This window comes from Zootoca vivipara, chromosome 13, assembly GCF_963506605.1.
Source record: "Zootoca vivipara chromosome 13, rZooViv1.1, whole genome shotgun sequence".
In the NCBI taxonomy this organism is placed as follows: Eukaryota; Metazoa; Chordata; class Lepidosauria; order Squamata; family Lacertidae; genus Zootoca; species Zootoca vivipara.
Genome location: NC_083288.1, coordinates 21,714,719 through 21,736,931, shown reverse-complemented (window position 1 = coordinate 21,736,931; position 22,213 = coordinate 21,714,719). Strand labels below are relative to the sequence as shown.

The following is a 22,213-nucleotide window of genomic DNA, read 5'->3' as shown; positions in this document are numbered from 1 at the left end:
GATGCTTTGGCCGGGGTGAATGAAAAGGTATTTGCTCTGTGCTGAAAAGGCCATAAAAACAATAGCCAATCTGCTAGTGTATTTTCACTGTGCCAACCTCTCAGTCTTCTTCAGCAGTGTTGGAAGATCATCTGCTACTGGTAGAATATCTCCAAGCAATCTTCCCTGAGGAGGTTATTCCATAACTAGGGTGCCACCACCCAGAAGGCCCTCTTCCTTTGTAGTCACCCACCTCCCTTCACCTCCCTTCTGAAGAGGATCTTCAGGTTTGGATACATACATGCAGGAGGAGAACATCATTTAAGTGACTTATAACGAGCACTTTAAATAAGGAATGCTAGAAATCCTGATGGCTCTCATACTTATTTCCATGGTCTTCTGTGGGGGAGTGGAATCAAGCCCACAAGTCCCAGGTGGTTTGGGAAGCTGCCCATGAGACACCAGGGAGCTTAGGCCTGACCTACCATGAGAACAGCCATGGCGTGACACAGTCCAAAAGGGTGCACGGTCATATCAGCCATGACTACCAGCAGCCCTTGGAGCTGGCTAGAGCACAACCCCCAGTGCCTGACCCCTTAAGGATGAGACTGAGTGCAGCTCCCAGAAAAGCAAAAATAATTTCTATCAAGGATAAAGAGCAGTGATGTGTTCCGACGGCATCAGATCTGCTCAGTTCAAAATCCCGCCTCAAGGCACTGGAGTCGCAGACCTGTCCTTCAACTAGGAAAGGAAGCAAAGAGTGGCATTATTCAGTGGAGCTCAGCTATCTGCAGACTATGCCCCCTTCGAGCTACCGTGGAAGAAATCCTGGGACTGCCCTTCAAAATCCAGTGGCAAGAACCCCCAGTCATTCACTTAAGAATGGAGTCTGGTTCATTAGAGCAAGTGAGGTGCTGCCCCAAAAACCTCAGCCTGCCCCCATCTGCCTGCCTTATGTTTTGCATCCAGTCCAAGGGGTGGCACTAGTTATCAGTTTCTTCCTCCTTAATCTCAGTACTACTCTCCTTGCCAAACTCTGCAGGGAAGGAGGGCAGGTTGGGCGGACAGACAGAGAAGGCTAGAATTCATTGGCTCTGCCTATCATTGGCTCTGGCTCAATCTACTGTTTACATCCCTGTCCTTCACACTGTCTCAATGGGCACCAGCCTCTACCAACTGCAAACCAGAACAGACTAAGGCAGCCTCTGCCAACCTGGTTCCCTCCAGATATCTTGGACTGTAGCTCCCATGGGCGCTAGCCAGCAGTGATGGAGGAGGCGTGCCTTCAGGTATTTCGGTAGCAAGCTGCTTAGAGCTCTATAGGCAAGCACCATCTCCTTAAATTGTGCCAGGAAGCAAATAGGCAGCCAGTGCAATTCTTTGAGAATTGGTGTGATGTGGTTCCACCTGCCCACATCGGACCAAATTTCTGGAGCCTAATTCTGGACTAAGTGAAACATCTGTGTTATTTTCAAAGGCAGCCCCATTGTAATAGTCCCACCAAGCAGTCATGACATCAACCAATGACTGATCATCGTAACTAAGCTATCCATATCCATCGCTGTCGTGCTATACATGTCTCCCTCTGGTGGTGGGGAATGCAAAGATGAGCTGAGAAGCAGCATTTGCAATGCGCCACAAAAGTCCCCCTGCCCAATTTCTACTTTGCAGAGACACCACAGATTTGTTAGCACTAAGATGCAAAGGCAGCCCTCTGCATGAGCATGTTAAGGAAGCAGTTTTTAGGTGTCATTATGGAGAGCAGAGTGGGAGACAGAAAGAACTCCCACAATCCACTGGATGCTCTCCTGTAAAAGCCCCACTGTAATTAACATCCATTGGGGCCAATGGGGATTAAAAAAAAACCTCTAGAAGGTCACAGGTGCAGTACACAATGGAACAAAAGCCACTAGTGTTTTGAACTCCCTTCAGTTATTACTCTGGAGGCCATCCCTCTCTTTTTCACCATTGATGGCATGGCCATACAGGAATATATTCTTTTCCCCACAAGTTAGGAAGATACGAGTTCAATTTAAGTCTTGTGGGAATGTCCCAGAGGTCTCACACATGTTTTCTTAAAATCCCAAGGTTGCTTACAAACCAGAGAGCTAAAAATCTAGAGTAAGACAATCCACAACTTTCTGTTTCTATTTGGAAGTCACAATTTAGACGGAACAGCACAGATTGCTTCCTCACTAGCTATTTTGCTGGCATTGCCATTCTTTACACACTCCTGTTTAGAGTGCATGTAATTGTTCGCCTACTGTTCTCAAAGTAATCATTGCAAAGGATTCTGGACTAGGTGGTCTGTGGTTTATTCTAGCAAGATACTTCTTCATGTTCTTTAACAATAGGGCACACTAAAATATCGTGAGTGTGAATTCTTGCACTTGAAAAGTTTTTTTAAAAATCTGATTCTGATTGTGCACACAAAAGACTGAATCCCACTTCTAACTTAGAGGAAAAGAAACACAGCTACATACCTGTTCTGTTTCCATTTTCTTCCTCCTACAAAAGAGAGAACAGAGAAAATTTGACCACCCAGGATTCCTTAATCACCTCCTCTACCTCCCTTCCCATATTCACTCTTCGTTACAGCCACTAGTGGTTGAAATTTTTTCTTTGAACATAATGAACTGTTTGGCCCTTACTTGGCAGATACTGATTAAAGGGCATATAAACTTGCCCATTCATTCTTGCTAAGATTTTACAGTATTACCCCTCATATAAATGCATATATGCTTGTCTATCTAATGCTTCTCCCTTAGGTCAAAATTTCCAAATTGCAAAATGATTCCATTGCTATTAGCAAAAATGTTGATAACAGGCACCCTTTTGGACAGTCCCTGCCCCCACAGTAAAGAGTTCTGATCTGTAATTCATTGGCTGATAAGTTTGCCATATGCAGCGCCAATTCATGCACCTTCAAAAATATGAGAAACTTTCATTCAAGGCTTTTTCTGAATCCATGGAATGGGAGACGCAGTGAGCCTCCTTGAGCCCTCATGTAACTGTCATGTGAGGGAACTGATTGCCCAAATATGACTACCATTATCTTACAAAATTTTCAGGATTAATGCCCAAGGTTTGTAGGCATTAGCATCCTGCTAATGACAACCTCACAAAAATTGGGACCAAGTTCAGCAAAGTGTTTCACTTTCATTATCTATATCAACAGTTAACTGATTAGAATTGCCATTTCCAATAAGAGATCTACATTTTCAAGTTGTTGTTTTATGCTCTGAAGAACAGAAAATAGATTTTTTTTGGGGGGGGGGAGGACACCCAACTGGTTACGCACTGCCACAACAGAGCAAGCTTTTCCTGACTTTGCACATGGTGAGATTATTAGGGTGGATGATAGGAGTGCAGTTACAGATTTTTCAATATATGTCTATGAATTCCACGTGACATAGACATACTGTATATGTTCCCGCTCTGGAGACAGACCTTTTAAAATAGGTATAAGCTTTTTCACTGGTTAACAATTAAACAGTATAGATTGTTTATTGTGATACATCTTGCATGCCGTTGTCATTGTGAAACGCCTCCAGATTTCGGGGAGGGGGGAAATAAGCACCATAGTAAAGTGAAAAATAAACTAGGTCTAAGCTTCAATACTCCCAAGTGTCTGACTATACTGTTTCTTCGTTATTAACCCACCTATCTGAAAAGGTCTCTTCTGATTTTTCAAGTCACTAAATGCTTCAGTTCATTCACTGCGACATGGCTGGGTTTTTTCTTCTCTTCAAAATATAGCCACCCAGCAGCCTTGAATGAAGCTACTGAAGTATTGCTTTGTTCTGATGGTTTATCTGATGGGATAGGAAGCTGCCTTATAGTTAGACCATTGGTTCATCTAGCTCAGTGTTGTCCATGCAAGCGGTGGGCAACCTGTGGCTCTATCTCTGATTTACAGCCCTTCCCATATATGACTAGGCTATAACCGCATCTGCAGTTACAAGTGAAGGCTAGTTTTGGAACTATTACTTTGATAGAGTTGATCTATCTTACCCCAGTACTCTGCATTCTTGACAGGCAATAGTTTTCATAGATCTCATGCAGGAATCATTTCAAGCTCTGCTACTGGAGAGCCTTTTAACTGGAGCTGCAGGGGGCTGAACCTGCATATTATTATTATTATTATTATTATTATTATTATTATTATTATTACACTGATCTCCCACCTTTCCTTCAAGGAGCTCAAGGAAGTGTATACTGTTTGCCCCCTTTCCATTTTGCCCTCACAACAACCCTGTGAGGTAGGTTAGGTTTGAGAGACAGCCACTGGCCCAACAGTGAGCTTCTTCATGGCTGTGTGGGGATTTGAATTCTGGTCTCCCAAGTCCAAGTCGAACCCTCTAACCACTATGCTCACTAGGCTCTCATGAAGACTCTGCAATACTCTGTTATCTAAACTAAAGAAGTTCAAACAGCAAAGGTCACAATCTAGCCACAGTTAAGCACTTCCAAGCCACATTGGTTAGGCGGCCTCCTCTCCTGTAAACAAAATTGCTTTCGATGGATTGCACCTTAAGTTTAGCCCCTTTCCCCACAATGTTGAACCATACCTTCCCTGGCAAGATTCCCTGGCAAGATTAGCAGGTCTTCTTCGTCCTGTTGCTTTATAACACCATGCCATACATATCCCACTTCCAAATATTTCCTGTAATTTTCTATCCCATATGTAAACCTCGGCCAGCTTTGCTTTTAAGATAGTATCAGTTATGCTAAGAATAAAATTACATATAATGCAAAGCAGCCCTGAAATAGAATAGCTAACTACTGCAAGCACATACTATGTCCTGGGGGGACCCCAAAAACACCTCTTGTCTAGGGGTGGGGATGAAAATCTGCCTCCCCACAACTCACCTGACCTCCTCTCCGAACCACCAATTATCAGTACAAACCCAGTTTTGCAAATGCACATACAGCTTTTAAATAACAAGAAGAAGAAGTAGTAGTAGAAGAAGAAGCATGGCTACAAGCAACTTACCCATTTGCATAGTTTAATTTTTAGGGCAGACTTAGTCCTTTCTGGACAGAGGGTTCGGATTGTTATGGTCACGCATGGTGCTGGGTAAGTATTGAACTCACAAGAAAGCTGGTCTCTGTTCTTTGCTGTAAGGTCCTTTTCCCAAAATGAGTGCCAAGATGGGTAAACAAACAGACCCATTCCTTTCCAGCTGACCCACAAACCGGATTCTGCAAAGCAGGCCTGCCCTTTCCAACCATTTGGCTTGGCTGTGTCCCTGATGACGTGTCACAGCTTTTACAGGAGGAAGCAGCAAACCCACCTCCCATTCCTTCAGTATTCAGGACAAAAGGACACGGGCCAGGTTGGCCAAGTCCCCCCACCCCATTGACAATCCTTGCAGTGCCCCTTCTATGCTGATCAACCCAGTGCCCCGCATTTTTTGCTGAGGGATGCTGCTCCCAAGATGCCCACAGCTGTGGACATTTTAAAAGGAAAAAGGGTTGCTCCTAGCACTCCTCTTAACTTTTTTTGAGAATGTATACCCTGCACGCAGTATTAGAACGGGTTTTTTTTAAAAAAGTGTTTTTTTACAGAGTCTCAATATGAACATAAACATAGACTTATATCTGAGAAAGAGAGATGTCGAAGACAACCCCACTACTCCAAAAGCCCAGAAATCTGAACGATCTCTCACTCTTTACATATCCAGCCTATCACTACAGACCCTTCTGCAGAGACACCTCAACAGGTCAGTTCTGTACAATGTAGAATTCGGGTTTTTCGTGCGGCGGCACTTACCCCTGTGGATCTCCCTCCCGTTACGTATTAGACAGGTGCAGTCTCTATTATCTTTTAGGCAGCTCCCTAAAAGAGCTTCCTTTCCCAATAAGCCTTTTTTAAGCGGAGATCTTTATCCCAGTCTATTTGACCTGAAACTGTTTTTATATGTGTTTTTATTGTTGTTTTTCTTACTGCTAAAATTGCTGGGGGGGGGGAAGTTTTATGGGAAATGATTCATAAAGGAAATAATAAATAAATTTTAAAAAACCACTTAAACACAAACACATAAGCATACTTCCCAGGACTATTTGAGAGAAGTTCCTTTTCTGGGGAAGGCAGGAAAGAGCTCACCAGCACGTACTACTAAGCACAACGTGGGAATCATAAAGGTAAAGGGACCATTAGGTCCAGCCGTGACCGACTCTGGGGTTGCGTGCTCATCTCGCACTATTGGCCGAGGGAGCTGGCGTATAGCTTCCAGGTCATGTGACCAGCATGACAAAGCCACTTCTGGCAAACCAGAGCAGCACACGGAAACACCGTTTACCTTCCCGCTGTAGCGGTTCCTATTTATCTACTTGCACTCAACATGCTTTCAAACTGCTAGGTTGGCAGGAGCTGGGACCAAACAACGGGAGCTCACCCCGTCGTGGGGATTCGAACCGCCGACCTTCTGATCGGCAAGTCCTAGGCTCTGTGGTTTAACCCACAGCGCCACCAGCTCACCAGCACGTACTACTAAGCACAACGTGGGAATCATAGTGCAGGGGTATTTTTAATAAAACAACTTCTCATGCATAATGAGGATCGAAAAGCTCAGCTACCAACCAGGTCATTCTTCCACCGCCCCCCCCTACACGCCCAGCACTTTCCACCAGTTGGGCTCCCCAGCATTAGTGCTGCGGCAGCCACACACCTCTCCCCCCCCCAGTTGCTTGCTCACAGATGGGCTTAAGTGGCAGCAACTATGTAATGGGAGTCAAGTGGTCATTCAGCTCCCAGCCAAACACAATGCTTCTGCTGCTAGATATGCCTGCACATGTGTGCAACTAGAAGGAGGGCAAGTCTGATGGCCACAACCACACCACGACTGGAAGGGCTCAAGCCATTTGTGTGAACACAGTGTTCAGAAAGGGTAAAGGTAAAGGGACCTCTGACTGTTAGGTCCAGTCACGGACGACTCTGGGGTTGCGGTGCTCATTTCGCTTTACTGGCCGAGGGAGCCAGCGTACAGCTTCCGGGTCATGTGGCCAGAAGCCAAATTGGGAGGGGTGGCTAATACCCCAGAGGACAGGATCACACTTCAAGATGACCTTGACAGATTGGAGAACTGGGCCAAAGCAAACAAGATGAATTTTAACAGGGAGAAATGTAAGGTACTACACTTGGGCAAAAAAAAAAAAAATGAAAGGTACAAATACAGGATGGGTGACACCTGGCTTGAGAGCAGTACATGTGAAAAGGATCTAGGAGTCTTGGTAGACCACAAACTTGACATGAGTCAACAGTGTGATGTAACAGCTAAAAAAGCCAGTGCCATTCTGGGCTGCATCAATAGGCGTATAGCATCTAGATCAAGGGAAGTAATTGTACCACTGTATTCTGCTCTGGTCAGACCTCACCTGGAGTACTGTGTCCAGTTCTGGGCACCACAGTACAAGAAGGATACTGAAAAGCTAGAACGTGTCCGGAGGAGGGCAACCTAAATGGTCAAAGGCCTGGAAACGATGCCTTATGAGGAACAACTTAGGGAGCTGGGCATGTTTAGCCTGGAGAAGAGAAGGTTAAGGGGTGATATGATAGCCATGTTCAAATATATTAAAGAATGCCATATAGAGGAGGAAGAAAGTTGTTTTCTGCTGCTCCAGAGAAGCGGACACGGAGCAATGGATTCAAGCTACAAGAAAGAAGATTCCACCTAAACATTAGGAAGAACTTCCTGACAGTAAGAGCTGTTTGACAGGAACAGTGGTGGAGTGTGGTGGAGTCTCCTTCTTTGGAGGTCTTTAAACAGAGGTTTGACAGCCATCTGTCAGGAATGCTTTGATGGTGTTTCCTGCTTGGCAGGGGGTTGGACTGGATGGCCCTTGTGGTCTCTTCCAACTCTCTGATTCTATGGCCAGCATGACTAAGCTGCTTCTGGAGAACCAGAGCATCACATGGAAACGCTGTTTACCTTCCCACCAGAGTGGTACCTTTTTATCTACTTGCACTGCGTGCTTTCGAACTGCTAGGTTGGCAGGAGCAGGGACCGAGCAATGGGAGCTCACCCCGTCGCGGGGATTCGAACCGCCGACCTTCCGATCGGCAAGCCCTAGGCTCTGTGGCTTAACCCATAGCGCCACCCGCGTCCCTTTTCAGAAAGGGTAGCCCAAGTTTATTCAGTATTATGAAATACCTCTCTATACATACATACAGAGAGAGGGAGGGAGGAAGAGAAAAGTAATTGTAGTGGTTACATCAATCACTATGACATATTTGGGCAAAGGAAATAAAGAGAAAGCTCTCCCCTGCCTATTATAGTGAAGATGTAAGTTAAGGAGCCACACTACTGCATTCCCAGGAGATGGAACTCAGCCTCCCATCTCATTGGACTGGTAGGGTGGGAGGCAGGGAGCCTAACAGTAGGTGGCGCCAGAGCCAATGGTAGGCACCAGTTCTAGTTTCATCCTCCTTCCTTGTGAGTTGCCACAAGGACAACAGTGTGACAAAGGAAGAAAAAGCTGGAAGGTAGGGCCAAACCTTGGAGTGGTTTTAAGTAGTCAGGTCCCTGGCTCACTGAGAACAGACTGGGGCTGGTGGGGAAGTGCCCGCAATTGACCTGGTGGACCAGCTTCCACTGAGTGGGGGCCAAGTAGCAGCTTGCTAACTTTCCTTACACATGTAGTTTAACCTTCATCCTAACAGAGACTCCCGCGGCACTCTGAATTATATACTTGCTCTCGTTCATGGGTGTGACTGTCCATCTCTGGAGCTGCAGCAGGAGAACCACTTCTAAGAGAGAAGAACAAGGAAGGCCTCTCCCCAGGGCCTGATGTCACAGTGTCCCCTTGTCTGTCACAGAGGACTGGAACAAAAACACCCTCCTGCAATCCTAACTCACTCCTCTCCTCCTCTGAGCATTAGGTCTTGTCAACTCACATCATGCCATGGCGAAGGCAAAATCTCAAGGACAGTCCCTCCAGCCAGAATGCGCTCACACACAACCCCATGCACACAGAGGCCCTGGATAATAATTAAGGCACTAAATATAGCTACGTATGAAGCTACCGACTGTTCCCAGTGAGACAGGGGCTAGCTTGCAGCATGGGGTGGGGGGGGGGTGGACAACTCTTCGAGGCTCAGTAGGAACATGCAGAGAACCACTTCCATCCCCACCCCCTGATAGTGCTCGGCGGAGCTTCCAAGGAGCATATATGTTCTGTCTGTGTCTCTCCAGCCAAGAGAGGGCACCTACTGTTACTCTTCCTATCTTCCACCCTACCATTCCTAATGGGCACCAGCCTCCACTGGTCTATCCATAATATATCCTTTAAAAAAAAAGAGAAGGGGGGGAAGCTTTCACTGAACTCTTTAAAATCATGAGCTGCTGTGGGTGAAATATGGACATCAAAGTGACATCTCTGGTAAAACGAAATAAATAAGAGCCCCCAAATTTCAGAGCAGAGACTTCCACCTTTTGCCGTCTTTCAATCCAAAAGTTGGAATGGAAGATGTTTTGAACTATCACACTTTGCTCAAGCAGCTAGGGGCTTCCAGAGCCGGCTTTTGCCAGCAGAGGGCTTCATTCTGCCTTATCTGGCTGACCTCACCCCAAACTCCCCGGACTGGACACAAATGGCCTTTCTGATGCGATGCTAAAAACTTCCAGGTCAGGGTCAGGCCTCCATTTGAGCAATAACCCACCTGGCCTTGTGCTTGAACTTCCCGCCCTGCCTCAAGTCTTTGTCCCAGAACCCCCGGATACCCAAACCAGCTGTCACTTGGTCTCCACCCAGCCCCGGCTCTGAATCACCAGGAACTGCAGCTGATCTGTCTTCCTGGTGTTTGACCCAGCTCTAATCTGCTTCCTGTTCGGCCTCCTTCCATATCTTCAGCCCATACGTTTGCACTATGGCAATGACTCCCATTATGGCTCAAAGTGCCTTCTGAGAGTGCTATATTGCAGTTTCCCAAAATCTGTATAGGTTAATTTGCATCCTCCCTCTGCATGGAGGAGGTTACCTGCAGTGCCTAACTCCCCTTGGGGCACAAGGAGGCAATGAAGTCATCTGCCAGCAGTTGCCAAAGAATGCCTGGCATGGAACACATGGTTCCCTGCTCCCTCCCCAGTGAATCACCTACATCGAAACCCAACCCCCGGACCTGGTGCCCCACCCTGCCAAAGCTTCTTCTCCTTGCCCTGGAGATGGGGATGTCCCAAGTGGGCTGCTGAAATTCCCCTATGGGGTTTTTGCTCCTTTGCTTTCCTTACGCCACCACATGGAGAAGAGTGGAATGGTGGTGCCAGATATGCATTTTTAACACAACGAACAAAGCCAAAGTACACGTAAACTGCACTTGCTTACATTCATCTCGCATCATCTTTGGCTTCCCTCCCTCCCTCCTTACGTTGTCTTCTCATTCTGGAGTTATATGGCATTATAATCTCCATGGAATATGTTTCTTTGCCTGCTATTTTGCTAAGCACCATATATATTCATGGCACTCTATAAAACACTAACAAAAGATTTAAAGGGTTAGCGTTCGGTTTGTGAAGAAGAAAAGATCAGCACTAAGCTGAAACTATTCACAGCTTTTCACAAATATTTTTGGCAGTTGGGAAAAAGAAACCCTCAACTGTCTCCTTTTCTGGACAATTTTTCAACACTCTGCAAAAATTCCACCAATTCGTTTGCAATGCCCATTCTTGACTTCAGTTCCCAATTGACTTCACTTGTGCTCATTAACCTCATTCCGAGGTCAAATATGATTGGCTGTGTAACACGGGGATGTCACACATTTCATTGCAGGATCCCTGATTGGTTGGGATAACTTGCAAGATGCAGCTAGGAAGTAAAAAAAGAAACAGCCATCAAGAGAAAAACAAATGTGCCAGAGAAGTGGCGGCCAGGGAAAATGATGAAACGAGACATGACTTTTTTATAAAGTGAGTATTTGCACACAATGCTTCTGAAGAAATATTTTGAATTCCTTGAACTATTTTTGACATGAAAACAAAAGCTGGAAATTTTCTCATAAATCCCTATCAGGAGCCCACAAATATACTTGCCAGATTGCCAGTGGCAGACCAATATTTCAGTCTGGCAAGCATATCACATAAGCTTTTGGTGGAACTTGGAAACCGCAGGAAGAGCCTTCAAAAGTCCAGGGCATGTCCAGGGTCAATCAAGTCTCCAGCCAGGTTCTGCATTGGAAATGTACTGCTGCATCTCAGCATCTCCAAAGCTTGTCATGAAGTCAAATAGAAGACCCCACTCCTTCTCCAAAACCGGGGAAGAGGCAAGGCTGGTACTGACCACAAATTTTGTCTGACTACCAAGGCTAACCAGAAGTTGTGGTCCCAATTCACATATGCACTTTGTGGCTTCTATCATTCGCTCAAGGAGCAACAGCAAACCAAAAAGATGTGACTAGGGACTCTGCCTTCTCTTTTGACAGCAGCCTGCTCACCATTCTACCAGCTCCATCCCAGGCTGCTCCTGGAGCTGCCACAGCTCAGTGATCAAGCACATTTATTTAATTTCTTTTCCATACTACCATTCTACCAAGGCACCCGAGTTTCAGCTGCAATTACTGCACTTCATGGGGTTGGAATAGAGGCCTTCTGGGTCCCTTCCAACTCTACAATTCTATGACTAAAAGGTCCCAAGTTCAGTCCCTGGCAACTCCAGATAGGGCTAGGATAGACACTTGCCTGGAACCCTAGAGAGCTGCTGCCTGTCAGTGCAGACAATACTGAGCTAGATGAAGCAATGGTCCAACATGGTTTAAGATAGCTTGCTTTGCTCTACCCTCCCTATACCACTTTACTTCAGCTCCAACACCTGCCTAGCCTTGCTAGCATCCATCCAAGATACCTTCAACACCTTCTTCCCTTGCGGCCAGCTGCTTTGCTGTTCTGCTCTCATGGAGTCCCTGTTCAGACTGGGCCATTACTTGGAGCTTCGATGATAAGCCTATCTGTCTCCGCATCCCAGACACTGTCTCCCTTTGCATGGCTCTGATCCTGAGCAGTACTTTACTACAGTCCCGGACAAGGACCAACAGGCCACTTATTGAGTATCTTAAAGTTTCAGGATACGTGGCGTAGCAAGAACAATCCCTAACGCATGATCTTGCTAGTGGAGTAGAGAGAGGGAGGGAGGGACCAGCAGAGGGAAGTGAACAGAGCCAACTTTGGGAGGGAGAGTGAGTGGGGGGCAGCCTTTTGTCCGAACTATGAAACACAACAGTCACCCTTTATACAGATGAAGCTGACAGTGCAAAAAAAAAAAAAACACCATCCAGCGGGGACAGACCGGGAACAGTTTAATGCATACCCCCACCCCATCTCCTCCCGCCAACCCTTCTGCGCCTTTGAACTTATCTGGCAAAGAACCCATTTTCCCTTTCTGAAATGACAAAAGAAAAAAAGGGAGGGTGAGGTCTCTGGTCTGCGAGGGCCGGAAAGCTGGCTCTCTCTTGCAGCGACAGTGCTTCCATGCCAGACATTTCATCAGAATGGAATGGGACGTCAGCAAATAGCTCCCAGGAATTTGGAACTGCACTCGGGGTGTGTGTTGGGAATGCGCATGTGGAGGAAGGGATGTCAGTTCCAACTTCCAAAGATGGAGGTCGGCCCAGCAGCCTCCTTGATATTGTAACGGGTATCAAGTATTTACCCCATGTTGGGACGCTACTGGCCCCTTAAATACTGGTGCCTCCTTAAAACTGGGCGGCAGGCCCATCAGATTCAAAAGGGAAATGCCACACAGCTAGTTGCATTATCTACTGCTTAGGGCAGGGCAACCGGGGGATTTGGGTCAATGAAGAATCCCATCTCAGGCAGCAAATTCTGTAGGATTCCAAACCCAAAGGTTTCTGTGTTTGAGAAAAGGAAAGCTTCTGGACACTCAGGGAGAGTAGAGGCGAGCTTTACTTATGCACATCAGACTCTTAAGAGATCACCTGCAAGAGATTAGATATGAGATGGAATAGCTTTTAAAGGAAAACAGAGAACTCAACAAAAGTTATTTTCTGAAAAAAGAAGGATCAGGAAAGAAAGATCCCCTGGAGGCTGACAGGTAATAATTTAAAAAGCTGTTAAATTTGTTGTTTGAATTTGCTTTGGGCAGTTTGTAGCAAACTTGTGGAATGTGCAGCCACGGAGCCAAAGTATAAATCAAAAAAGAGCTCAGCAAAGTTGTGCGGGTCAAAGAGGATCAAAGTCTAAAAACAAAGGATGAAACCACCACATCCAGTCGGCTCATCAAAAATTAAAACAGACCCAGTAATGTTGGGAAGGGCTAGTGGTCAGTGGCTGAACATGCACTTTTGCATGTAAAAGTTCTCAGGTTCATTTCTCAGCATCTCCACTTAGAGCTGGGAAACACTTCTTTGTGGTGAAGGGATAGCTCAGTCAGTAGAGCATGAGACTCTTAAATCTCAGGGTCGTGGGTTTGAGCCCCACATTGGGCAAAACATTTCTGTGTTGCAGGTGGTTGGATGACCATTGTGGTCCCTTCCAACTCAACAATTTTATGATTCTATGAAACCTTGGGGAACTGCTGCCAGTCAATGTAGACAAGATTGGGCTAGATGGAGCAATGGTCTTGACTTGGTGTAAGGTCTATGTTCTTAATGAAATGTCAGACAAACTTGCGCTTCATGTAACTATACCTGGGGCTGCCCAGATGTTTCGGAAAACGTTAGACAATGAAAGATGCTCTGAAAGCAAATCTTTTTTAAACAACTGGGAAACACTGGCCTGCAAGCACTCCAATTGGAGAATAGCCTCCATGGACTTTGAAGATGCACAAGCTCAGGACAAAAAAGAGAAACAAGCTAAGAGGAAGGCACGTTTGGCAAACCTCACCGTGATCAATTCCCACCTGGAAACCTTTGTCCCCACTGTGGAAGGATGTGTGGATCCAGAATTGATCTCTACAATCACTCATGGACACACTGTTAAGACCACATTGATGGAAGACTTACTTGGCTAAGAGTGATCACCAAGGAATACATATACACACAGGCAACATCATACATGGAAGTTCCCTGCGGTCTCCCATCCAGCTAGTGACCAGACCTGGACTAGCTTAGCTTCAGCAAGGGTACTGGGCATTGTGCCTCCAGGCTATGCCCAGGATCATTATGAGACACACCTCTGGAATGAACGCTGCCCAGTCTTCAAACTCAGAAGGGACATTACCTTCACGTTGGAATGAACTGCCGATTCTGGGGGGTAGACGATGAAGTGCCGGAGGGTGAAGCCGTAACCCCCCTGCAAATTCTTGTGCAGCACCACTGTCTTCGGCCCCACCCAGGGGAAGGACTCCACAGGGGGGGCATTGGCGTTTGTGGGCGTACCATCTCTCTGGCCCAGCTTCGGCTGTCAATGAACAATAAAAAGAGGCAGGTAAGCAAAATAATTACGTTTCAGCTGGAATTTGGAGCAGGATGAATAGCTCCCTCCCTCCCCAATCTCCCAATCTCTCTCACACACACCAACCAACCACATGAACAGGTATTTGAAAGGACCTTTCCAAAGAGGATGAGGATAAAGAGACTGTCAAAGTTTTTTAAAGCCTATAGCCCTGGATATTCCCTGGAGACCATTTAGTTTCCCAGAGGGCTTCAGTGTCTCCTTCCTGATGGAAGGCAAACTTCATCCTTTGTCAACAAACCTGGACCGCTCTCAAGCTGAGAAATCTCAGCTGGAGACAGACTACAGCTTTACCCCAAGTGTTGAGAATGTAATGATAAGAGGAATTAAGCTTCTCATAGACACACCCCACTGTTTTATGATTTTCTTCCAATGAAAATGGAAGTGTGTCGAGTTGGACAAAGGAAGGATATAAATGAAATAAGTAACAACATATAGCATCTGGTGGATACATGTTTCTTTGCATTGCTGCTGACAAAAATCACAATGAAACTATTTGACTAGAGACAGTAGCAGAGCAGAAACAAGTGTGCCTCTTTCACACCAGCTTCAACTCTCTTAAAACTGATTGTTTGGCTGAGGGACTAGTGAGTTACTGGGTACAATATGCACTCAGTCTCCAGAACTCTCAGCAACATCAGTCTCTGATTGGTGAGCTATATGAAGTCTCTTGATTTGCCAGGCCTGGTATAAGTATTAGAAGCCAAGCATCTTGTCTTTGCTTGATCCACAGCATCTGGGGCCAACATCTGGCACTGTGACTGCTGAGCAAGAGGCAGAGATAAAAACTGTTGTAGACTCCCCAGTATGCTAGAACAGATTGAAGAGTATTTGCAAGTGTGTGGAAAGGGAGAAAAGCCGTGTTTGATTACAGTATTTGCTCCGCTTGAAAACTGGGTTTGAACACTTGGGTTTTCTTTCAGTGAAACCAGTCAGGGGTCATTGAAGTTTCTTGAAAGCAGAAAATAAACATGGGATCTGTTTTTATTCATTCTTTGAGTGAAAGAATGTGCTTCAAAGGCACTTTAAAGGTGTGGCGTGTAAGCAACCATTTCACATTATTCCACCGCGCGCGCACACACCGGCCCCAAAATTCATTTCAGTTTTCGTTCTTGAAGGTTGGAAGGAAAGAGAAGAAGTTGCACTGAGGTCTTCCTTCCCCCATTTCCCTGAAACAAAGCCCTAACTGATCAAGGGGAAGTGGAATGGGAGGGGGGAAAGGAGGGAGAAAATACCTTTGAGTATGTATGTGAGGAAAGGAATGCATTTTGAGCTTTTTCCAACACCTGCACCTCAGCACAACCCTTTAAAAAATGGGAGTCCTTTGAAAAAGAGTTCCATCATGGTTCAATTTAAGACAGGTTTCAGCATGAGACAAGGAGACAAGCAAAAGGAGAAGGATTTCACACTGTTTGCAAGCTATAGCTCCTCGAGTTAACCACTTTTCCGATTCTTACTGTAAGAGCCTCCCTACCACCAGCACATAAGACGTTGACACAGCAAGTCCACATGGGAGCTCCCCCCTATAACTACATTCCATTGGTAACCCAGAGGAATGTAATATTCAAGTCCGACATGTAATCTTAAAAGCTCTCCATCTCCCTCCTGTCAACCCCTGTGGGATGCCCAAGGTTTGCAACATGACACTCTATACTTTGGAAGGGAATTATGCACCCTCCGTCTGGCCAGCTCAAAACCAGATGGCTTTCAATTGCTTTGGGGCTTGCAGTAACTACACGAGAATGAACAACAAGGCTTTATGATACGATGCATTTGCGGCTGGAAGGTCATCTGGGCTAAAACAATCAACAGTGGCATCAGGATAGATAGATGATGGGGGGGGGTGTTTTCGGGTCAAAGTTGTTGAGTTTTTTCAGGGAGGAGGTAAAATGTTGAAGTTTTTTAGGGGAGCCACAGTTGTTCAGCTTCTTTGGGGGGGAGCCAATGATCTACCAGTGTTCTACCGCAGACGTCCAGTGATCTACTGGTAGATCACGATCTACCTGTTGGACATGCCTATAGATGCTAGATATAGATCACCCCCATGATCCCTAGCTAACAGGACCAGTGGTCAGGGACGGTGGGAATTGTAGTCCAAAACATCTGGAGGGTGGAAGTTTGGGGGTGCCTGATATATATAGAGAGAGAGAGATGTCAAGGAAATAAGGAGCTATCCTATTTTTAAAGACATCTGAAGGCAGCCCTGTTTAGGGAAGTTTTTCATATTTAATGCTGTATTGTTTTTAACACTCGACTGGGAGCTGCCCAGAGTGACTGGGGAAACTCAGCCAGATGGGCGGGGTATAAATAATAAATATTATTATTATTATTGACAGACACACCCCACTTGAAAGCAAAAAATCCTCAAAGAGGTTTACATAGTACAAGGAGACTTATAGGCATGTATCAATGAAGCTGCTTTGGGCCTCCACAAGGAGAGCTTCTACACAAGAGCTAATGAACAGATTCTCTCAACCTATGCCTAACTGGCTACTCAGATGCTAGCTGTCTTGCCTTCAGCAATGGGAAAACAGACCAAATCTTGGGTGTTCCTCCACCATGACCAAATCCATAAAATTATTCATATTTGCATGGGTTTTTTTTGTATTTAACATAATTTATTCTGCACTACATAGGCACTGATTCCTAGAAAATCCTGTTGAATGCAAATTTTGGCTTTCGGAATTGCCACACACAACTCTCAAGCCTGTCTTCACAATCCTGAAGACTAGAAACCCGCTTCTTTCTTCTTCTTTAAAGCAAAAGCTGAAATTCTTGGGAAGATGAGTTGTAAAGCCCATTACTATCGTGTTTTTAAAGTATATCACATCTTTCCACCAATCTGCCCTTAATTTCTACTCTTGTGCTCAAACAATTGTGCAATCTACAGAGTTGTGTTTACAAGTAATGAAATATCTTATTATAAAGTGATTAAAAGAAAGATCAGTTAGCTGATCGATAGCTCTACCAGGATTGTACTGCTCTGTGAACATATGTTCTAGCTGTGGGTTGAGAAGGTGTCAGCAGCAGAACGTTGACCATTGGTACAGCCTCGGTGGTGGAAATTGAATGTCAGTTTAAAAACTAGAAGAGGGAAAAGGGAGAACCTTGTAATGAGCATGAGCAAAACAGAGACTCCATGCAGCTGAAATGGAAGGAAGGACAAATCCAGGGTCCCCCACAAACATCTAAAGCGGCTATTTGTCAGCCTGCCAATGACACTGGCTTTCCTCCTCTCTCTTCCATGGTGTTTATGTCCCTGAAGGGAAAGTCACGAATTTACCTTCTTGAATGCAGGAGGAGGTAAAAACCAGAGTTAATGGGATGTTTCTAAGAGCTGCCAAAAGGCAGAGCAGCAGACAGGCAAACTTATTATGTAATTTCACTTAGCAATTACTTAGCCACAGGGGCTTCTTGCTGCTGCTTCTGCAGAGCAAAACAATCTCAGAGTTCTCCTTTCCCTCCAGCTCCTTTCCTCCACTCAGCAGAAGGTATCACTAGGCAAAGAGAGATTCCCCCCCCCCTCTGTACTAAACAACATCTGCCTGGTCCATCCCAGACACTCTCTCTCTCTCTCTCTCTCTCTCTCTCTCTCTCTCTCTCTCTCTCTCTCTCTCTCTCCATGCTCCTTCAAAATAATACGTAATAACAAGGGGACATTCTGTTCTACACTAGTAGAATGTCCCTATTTTCTGAGGAATGTTGGAGGGTGTGAGAAACCCGCCTTGTTCCGATCACAGTGCCATGTTGTCTGTCGCTGGGATGGGGAAGCTGTGGTCCCTCCAGTTGCTGCTGGACTACAACCCCCATCATCCCTGACCACTAGCCATGCTGGGTGTGGCTGAGGGGAGCCCAACAACATCTGGAAGGCCCCAGGATCTGCATTACTGGTGTGATACGATTGGCACTGTGGCTCCGCTAAGCATTTTTCTAACCTTATATGCTGAATATGTTTTAACGGGAGGTGCCAGCCCATTACCATTCCTCCAAATAACACAAGCAGTAGTTACAGCGCAACGTCTGCAATATAACACACCATGCCTAATAGGTGGAGGAATGTAGATTCTCTCTCCCTCTCTCAATTCAACAGCACCCAATCCCTCTGGTCCCCTGCTCCCGTTGTGAGGCTCCTCCCTCCTGCCACCACCATAGACATTTGCTTCTACAGTAGTGGCTTTTTGGGTTTCTTTCACAATCAAGTCAAAGCTTAACATTGCTGTTGTAAAGTGTTTGCAGTATCCAGCAGAATACACATGCACCCGTACACAAATTAAAGTGAATAAACAATTCAATCTGCAAACCCCCGTTTTCCTGACTACATTCAATTTCAAACAAATCATCCCCTCCCCGACCGCTTTCTAAAAATAGTAGCTAAGGGAGCAATAGCGAAAGTTAAGGGGTCAGGCTCCCTCTGCCTGCCCCCTGTAATTCAAGCAGGTGTATCCGGATGGGCAGCTTCAGTAAACAAGGCAATGCAGAGCTGGAGACGAGACTGACATCCTCAACCAGGTACAGAGACACACAGCGGGCAGATTCAGGTTAGAGGTGCCCTTGTACAGAGAGGCAAAGGCCTCACATGTCCTCCTGCAGCCTTCAAAACAGCAGCTAAGATGGGGGCACCAAAAAAAGTAGGGGATTCGTAAACTCGGCTCAGCCTTTCATTGGAGCCGGACCGGCCAGGTCTCATGCAAGGTGTATTCACAACTGTCACAAAGAACACACTCCCCTTTCCCCAAGGATTTTAAATTTGTGAATTTGGATCACGCAAAAAAATAGGAAGCGAAGTGCAAGGAAAAACAAAGGAGGCAATACAATCAGGGCGGAGAGGGATTTAAAATGGAGGACTAGCAGCTTGTTGGGTCGTGGAGGGTTATGTGTGAGAAGAAGGCAACACGGAGAGACTAAAGGAAAGGGTTGATGTGATCCCAGTTTCAGGGAAGTGGGGTGCGGAAAGCTGCTCTGAATCGAAAGTCTGCAATGCAACGTTAGCGCTGCCTACTTCTGCTTATGCAGGTGCGCCACACCAAAGAAAGGCTTTGAAGTGGTGCCCCCTTTCTTGCCATCCGGCCCACATCAACACCCCGAATGAAAGCTGCTTTCAAACCACCCTCAGGGTGTCTCTCCAAGATGAATATTCTGAACAAGTGTGGAAAGGCAGATCAGGTGGGGGAGACATCGTAATCCCCTCAGCCCCTTTATCCACCTTGCCTCCAGACAGCCTCCGCAGGCGACTCAGAGTTAATGAAGATACCAGCCGTTTTATCCAGGGACACAAAAGCCTATCTGCTCCCGACTCTCCTCTGGGGCCCTTCACGGTCCACCGTGCCCTCCTGTTTGGATCAGGATGCTAATGAGGGTGCCTCGTATTCACAGACTAATCTCCCTCAGTATCATACCAGTGCCAGGCGCCCCAGGCCCCTCTGAAAGCTGGGATCAACACTTCCATGTGACAAAGAGATGGGATATTGACAAGCCTTCCCTCGCCTCTTTTCTCTCTGGGCACTGATGCTCACTCTTTGTGTGTGTAAGTAAGTAATGGTAGCATAATGGTAGCATAATGTTATAGCTACCAATGGTAGCATAATGTTATAGCTACCAATGGTAGCATAATGTTATAGCTCCCAAGCCGGAATTAAGATTGCTGGAAGAAATATCAACAACCTCAGATATGCAGATGACACAACCTTGATGGCAGAAAGCGAGGAGGAATTAAAGAACCTTTTAATGAGGGTGAAAGAGGAGAGCGCAAAATATGGTCTGAAGCTCAACATCAAAAAAACCAAGATCATGGCCACTGGTCCCATCACCTCCTGGCAAATAGAAGGGGAAGAAATGGAGGCAGTGAGAGATTTCACCTTCTTGGGCTCCTTGATCACTGCAGATGGTGACAGCAGTCACGAAATTAAAAGACGCCTGCTTCTTGGGAGAAAAGCAATGACAAACCTAGACAGCATCTTAAAAAGCAGAGACATCACCTTGCCGACAAAGGTCCGTATAGTTAAAGCTATGGTTTTCCCAGTAGTGATGTATGGAAGTGAGAGCTGGACCATAAAGAAGGCTGATCGCCGAAGAATTGATGCTTTTGAATTATGGTGCTGGAGGAGACTCTTGAGAGTCCCATGGACTGCAAGAAGATCAAACCTATCCATTCTTCAGGAAATCAGCCCTGAGTGCTCCCTGGAAGGACAGATCGTGAAGCTGAGGCTCCAATACTTTGGCCACCTCATGAGAAGAGAAGAATCTTTGGAAAAGACCTTGATGTTGGGAAAGATGGAGGGCACTAGGAGAAGGGGACGACAGAGGACGAGATGGTTGGACAGTGTTCTCGAAGCTACGAACATGAGTTTGACCAAACTGCGGGAGGCAGTGCAGGACAGGAGTGCCTGGCGTGCTATGGTCCATGGGGTCACGAGGAGTCGGACACGACTAAACGACTAAACAACAACAACAATGTTATAGCTCAGTCCTACACTGAAGCACAGTGTGAAGATGGAGCTACCAGCATTCACCATCCTGGTGGTCTTCCAGATGTTCCGGGTGACAATTCACATCAGCCCCAACCAGGATAGTCAGGTTGGTGCAAGTTACAGGCCAACGCATTTGGTGGGCACCAGGTTGGTGAAAGCTGAACAGGATTGACACCCAAAACATATGGTGGGCATCTTGGTTGGCGAAGGCTGAACTACACCAACATACAAACACAGTACATCCTTTTATATCATGTCAGATTATTTGCCCATCTAGCACACGACTGTCTATTCTGACTGGTGGCACCTCTTCTACATTTCAAGCTAGAGATATTGAGGATTGAATCGGGAGCTTCTGCATCGGAGAAGCATGTGCTCTACCAATGCAAGGCCAGCTTTAGGTTTGGGAGACTCCTGGACTAAGGGCAATCTGGTGGGGCCCCTTCTCAGTTGGTGGGCAACTGGCATCAGCCAGCAGCGCTGTGAGCAGTGCCAAGTAGCTCAGCGCTGCCATTTTAATTCCCCACAATCCCCCTGAGCAACGCTACACCAAGGGCATCATGTGGGTTTCAACATGGGAGCTAGATTCAGCTACCAGGTGCTACTCAAAGAGTACTGGGCTGGGGCAGGAGAACTAAGAGATGGCCCAGGGCAGGAGTCAGCGGTGAGTCCTGCCAGGGCACTGAGGCAACACCAGCTACCTAAGGGCACCAGGTGGCCAGCCCTAAGGCTATGGCTCCTCCCCTAAATAATGAGCATGGAATGATTGCCTCTTTTCCCGTTTCTTCCCCTTAACATCTGTTATAACACAACCCAAGATGTCACATTGTTGTCCTGCTGTGTATTTGCTCATCCTTGCCACCAACGACACAAGGAAGGGAAACGCACGGCACGATGGCGGCTTATGTCCGAGCTATCTGAAAGACCATATTCCCTCATACAAACCAGCCCAGGTTCTGAGATCTTTGGGGGAGGCCCTTCTCTCAGTTCCTGCCAAGCTTAGTGAGGGTCTTGTTGGTGGCTGCTCCCAGACTTTGGAACTCCCTCCCTAGAGAAGCTAGACTGTCTCCTTCCTTGCTACAAAATAAAAAAATACCTTCCAGCAGCACCTTAGAGACCAACTAAGTTTGTCATTGGTATGAGCTTTCGTGTGCATGCACACTTCTTCAGATAAGATATCACATCCTTCCTTGCTGTCTTTGCGCCGGCAGGTGAAGACTTCCTTGTTCCAACAGGCCTTTGGGAACTGACTGCTTTTAATAAAAGGGCTGGTGCCGTGCTGGTTTTTATTGCAGTTATTCGTATGGGTTTAATATATTTTTATATATGTATATATAGTTTTAATTCTATCAGCGTTTGGTT

At 46.2% G+C, this 22,213-nt stretch overlaps 1 protein-coding gene across 2 annotated transcripts in view; it reads right to left on the bottom strand.

Annotated features, from left to right (window-relative positions):
* Positions 1-22,213, bottom strand: part of ARHGAP23 (Rho GTPase activating protein 23) — a 152,437-nt gene that overhangs the window by 58,370 nt on the left and 71,854 nt on the right. For both annotated transcript variants that reach the window (XM_035135511.2, XM_035135510.2), the window contains exons 2-3: positions 14,151-14,330; positions 2,463-2,487 (exon numbers count right to left, since the gene is read on the bottom strand). In XM_035135511.2, coding sequence (XP_034991402.1) covers positions 2,463-2,487; positions 14,151-14,330 — 205 coding nt within the window. The remainder of the gene's footprint in view (positions 1-2,462; positions 2,488-14,150; positions 14,331-22,213) is intronic.